The 4,490-nt window shown below is 41.7% G+C and overlaps 1 protein-coding gene across 1 annotated transcript in view; it reads left to right on the top strand.

Moving 5' to 3' along the window:
* LOC102680829 (neuroligin-1-like) overlaps positions 1-355 on the top strand; it is a 34,733-nt gene extending 34,378 nt beyond the window's left edge. The window contains exon 8 of the mRNA XM_031509729.1: positions 9-355. Within this exon, the coding sequence (XP_031365589.1) occupies positions 9-155 (147 nt within the window). The 3' untranslated portion in view covers positions 156-355. The remainder of the gene's footprint in view (positions 1-8) is intronic.
* Positions 356-4,490: the final 4,135 nt, after the last annotated feature.

The following is a 4,490-nucleotide window of genomic DNA, read 5'->3' as shown; positions in this document are numbered from 1 at the left end:
GCGACGATAACGACGACGAGAATCTTCCTGAACCCCCGCCGCCCCCCAAGGTGCCGGCCCCTAACGTGAATCTCTCCTGTCCAGGTATACTCAGGCAACCTGGCACACCTGGCAGCGCCAAGAAACGCGTTCAGATACAGGAGATTTCCGTCTGAGGATGAGAATTTCTTTCTTTTTTCTTTTTCTTTTTCTTTTTTTTTTTTTCCTCTCCTCCTCCTTTCGATCGTTCGATCGTCGAAACAAACGATCCCATCCCATCCTACCCCTCCGCTCGATCGTCGCTACTGCTGGCGGTAGTCGATCACATCGATGGTCTCGAGAGATGGTGTCGCGCCGTGGATCGATCACGAGAAGAGATGATCTGGCCTGGGATGCACGATGTGGTTTTGCATCGTTTTGCAGAAATAGGTGTTCGCGTGAAAAGGACGGGAAATAAGTGCACAAATCAGATGGCCTTAAAGGGAGAATTCGTGGGAGGAACGAAGGGAGAGGCAACTCTCGTCGGAGTCGGTCGAGTTCCTCCGAGTTCCCTCCGAGATTCGACGATGAATATTTTCCAATATTTCTTACCGACCTGAAATAGAAAACGAAAAGAAAAAAAAAAAAGAAAAAAAGAAAAAAAAAATGAAAAACAAAAAAAAGAAGCGGCGGCAAAAGATTCGAAAGAGAATCTTATCGGGGTGAATGTTCGACCGCGTGAAAATATTTCGTACAGAGTTTAAAATTAAACGGTCCTCGCTCGTCAAAATTCTTTCGAGGAGAGGAGCGTGTGTTCACCTTATCGAGTATCCGTAACATCCTTCCTTGAAGAAGAAGAAGGAAAGAGGAAAGGATGTTCCGAAAAAAGGATAAAAGTAGTGAAAGTGGAAGTGGCGGGAAAGAGAGAAGAAAGAAGGATATATGAGGAGAGGTGAACAGGGGGTCTCGTCGAGCATCGGTCGAATCGTTGCCGGGGGTCGTCGCGACGCTCGACGCTACGACGAAACGAGGGGATTGATATAATCTCAGGAACTGAAAAGACAAGGCGCGCGCCGAAGAGAGACCCGGCAGGATGCCTCGGGCTTCCTTTATCCGGATTTGTCGGAGCACTAAGTGGAATTATTCGAGGAATTGGAGGGCCTGACCTCGACTTTTTGGGTCTCGTGACTTTTTTTCGCGAGAGAGAGAGAGAGAGAGTGTATGTACGTATGTGTGTGTGTGTGTGTGTATACGAGAGGAATTGGACAGCTGATCAAGCGAAACGCAGGCCGAGCACGGAGAGGAGCCTGCTGATGCCAGAATCGGTGAATTTGAAGTTCTCGTCGGTATAATCGCGTGTGTTCTTTTAGCTACGAGAGAGAAGAGTGTGCGAGAGAGAAAGACATGGAGAGTGGAACTAGTGAGAGAGGATGCTTGCTAAGAACGATATATCTTTGTGAATCGTACGAGGAAATGTTGGAAACTGTGTGAGGGATCCATCCTGGATATTTTTTTCGTTTCCTCGTGGAGGCTGTTTATGGTTCCTGTTCAATTTTCGTGAGTTTGTAGTGACACGTCTGTTATTATGTATATATACATATATATGTTTTCGCGTTTGTTTGTTTGTTTGTTTTTGTAATTCTAGTATACAAAAGTGTTTAACGTGTTAAATTGTTCGTTATCGAAGTTCGATGGACAAGTGGATGAGTTAATTTATCGTTGAAAGAGGAATGTCGCGATATTTTTCTGCACGGAATGATAACAATTACGAAGTGAGCGTTATCACGAGATTTATTAATCTATTTATCTTTACTTTAATTTCCTTCGCAGGTGGATTAACAGGAAACGGATATCGTCGACTTTGAAGATTCGTGTGAACTCCAATTCGGGATGCAATTTATTTTTCTTTTTTTTTTTTTATCGAATTAAATTTTAAATCATCGACATAATTCATCACACAACGCAGAGTCGGTTCGAATATCTAATTTATTTAAACACGGTGCTCGCGTTAATTAATACGAAACGTAAGAGATTTTGGCGCGAAAGTGAAATAACGAAATTAGTTGGTAGGCAAGTGGAATTTCGAATCGGCAATTTTGAGAATGTCGCGAATGTTCTTGTTTCGAGTGTGTACCGTCCTCCCTGTGTTGACAAATGCCTGTGTTTACGAGCGAGCAACGCTCCTCGCTGTTCCCCATTGCCTCTCGAACAATTAGCCTTGATTACGTTTCGTTCGAATACCGGAACTAAGTTAGATTCGTCGAGTTGATAACAAAAACACTCGTCACCCGCGCGCCTATTTATTCTAAAACGATTTCGATCGATCGGATTTCGAGAATTCGATCAACGATCAAGATTCGTTAATTTTGAAACTATGGAAATCATCTGTGACGATTTAAACGAAGAAGTAATTTTATAATTTTAAAAAACAGTTTTAAATTTAAGTTTTAAACTTAATCCCGATATTAAGTAGTAATAGGCAGCAATCGATCGGACGTAAAAGTGACGAGGCATTAATTCTTTGCAAATTAAAATTAAAATTAAAAGTTGAACGACGATATGATATTTTTCTTTATCCCTTATATTTGAATCTTTAATTTGGAATTTAAAATGTGGAATGTATCTTTGAATCGATGCTCCTTTGCAAAGGGTTAATATCAATAAACGTGAGTTTCTACGTTTTAATAAAGAATCTCATATTTTTTTTTCTTTTGACGTATTTAAGGAAACGATTCCTCTTTCGATTCCATCAACGCACGAATCTTTCTCCCTCGATACGCTACTCCCTTTCGAGATATTCTTCCATTTTCCATCCACGAAAAATATATATATATATAAGATATGCGGCGGAAGTGACGATCGATGCCGGAAACGGGAGACAGATGAGTGGCGACACGTAAAAGGAAAGGCGAGGAAGTTGTAAGAGCGAGGGAGAGGAGAAGGAAGAAAAAGGGATAGGAAAAGAAGATGGGCCAGCCATAAAATCGGAGGAAACGCCCTTGACAAAATTCGTGCGTCTTTGGAATGATTCTATCGATCCTCGAATCTCGAACGAAAGAGGCGAAGAGAAGAGAAAGAGAGAGATGTTGCGCGTGTGTGCGTGGAAATGCGAAAAATTGCAGGTATGAAGAGAAGAATGAGAGTGAGAGAATGAGAGAGAGAGAGAGAGAGAGAGAAAGAAGTTGGAAAGTCCTGTCGTTGAAAACTCTGGTGTCGATTCGTCGACGAATCCTCGATTCCTTGGTCGAAAGATCGGAAATTTCGTTTCTCGAGCGATGAAAGATGAAAGAAAAATCTTTGCCATTTTGTGGAAAAATTGGCGATCGAGGATTTTTCGATGGATCGACGAGGCAACGACGTCTTCGAGCGTCATTTACATACAGAATTAAACGAAGGCATGCACACGTATACACATGTCTGACACGTAACACGTAACACGGATGCGAGGGAAACATGGTGGAAACACACACGAGGTACACACGTACACGATTATCAATGTTTGGAATGTTGGGATTTGTTTAAATAAATAATTAAAGCATTTAAAGCGTAAGCGGATTGGTAATTCATGGATTCAGATTCCTCTTCTTCCGTATCTGTGTCTTCTTCTCTCTCATCTTTTTATCCTTTCTTCTTCTTCTTTTTACAAATATTTATCTTTCTACATTTATCTATCTCGTATAATTTGTTTTTGTTTTTTTTTTCAAATCGTAGAATTACACGGATGCTATCTATTTGTTTGTTTGTTTCAACTTTTTTTCAACGATTGTTTTTCAACGATTTTCAACTGATCCTTCGTTTCTCGTCGAATTAGGTAAGTGTTAATTTATGTGTTATCTCGTTACGCTTAGATCCTCATCGAATAAAAAATCAAATAAAAGTTTCTTTAAACAGATTTCTTTCGATATAAAGAAATACACAAGTTCGATAAATTTTCACAAAAATATAAACACTTTTCGAAAAACGAGAATTCCTCCCGAATCAAACCGCTTCCATCTCTCTAAATTTCACCTCAAGAAAGAAAAGAAAGTAAGGCGAAAAAGGGAAGAAAGAAACCGGGGTTGTAAAAACGAGAACAAAAACGGTAACACCAAAATAAATTCCGACTCTTTAGAGCTCAAACAAGCTGTAAGAAACGGCTCGAGAGGAGTGAGGAGATAACAAACGAAATCCAAGGAGAGAGAAAGAGAAAGAGAGACCCAACTCTTCCTCTCCCACCACCCCTCTTCCCTTGCCCCACCGACGAGGCAACAACCACGATTTTCGATCACGCTGAAACAGGCCCGTTCCCTTTCCAGGATCACCACGCCACCTTTGCCAGCTGCCACTGAAAACCACTCGAGGAGACACTCGATGTTTTAGGGTAATGGAAATTCCTCCCCTCCCCTCGCCGCTCTCCCTCTGGAACGAGCAATCTCGAGGATCGTTCCGTGCCTATATATCGCGCGACTTCTTGCCAAAGTGCCACGCGCGACGAACCTCTCTTTAAAGTGTAAGCGTGGCGAGTGTGTGTACGATAGGGGTGGGAAAAGTTG

The sequence above is a fragment of the Apis dorsata genome, unplaced genomic scaffold (genome assembly GCF_000469605.1).
Source record: "Apis dorsata unplaced genomic scaffold, Apis dorsata 1.3 scaffold_2, whole genome shotgun sequence".
Lineage (NCBI taxonomy): Eukaryota > Metazoa > Arthropoda > Insecta > Hymenoptera > Apidae > Apis > Apis dorsata.
The sequence above is the reverse complement of the archived record's forward strand: the minus strand, read 5'-3'. Positions and strand labels throughout refer to the sequence as shown.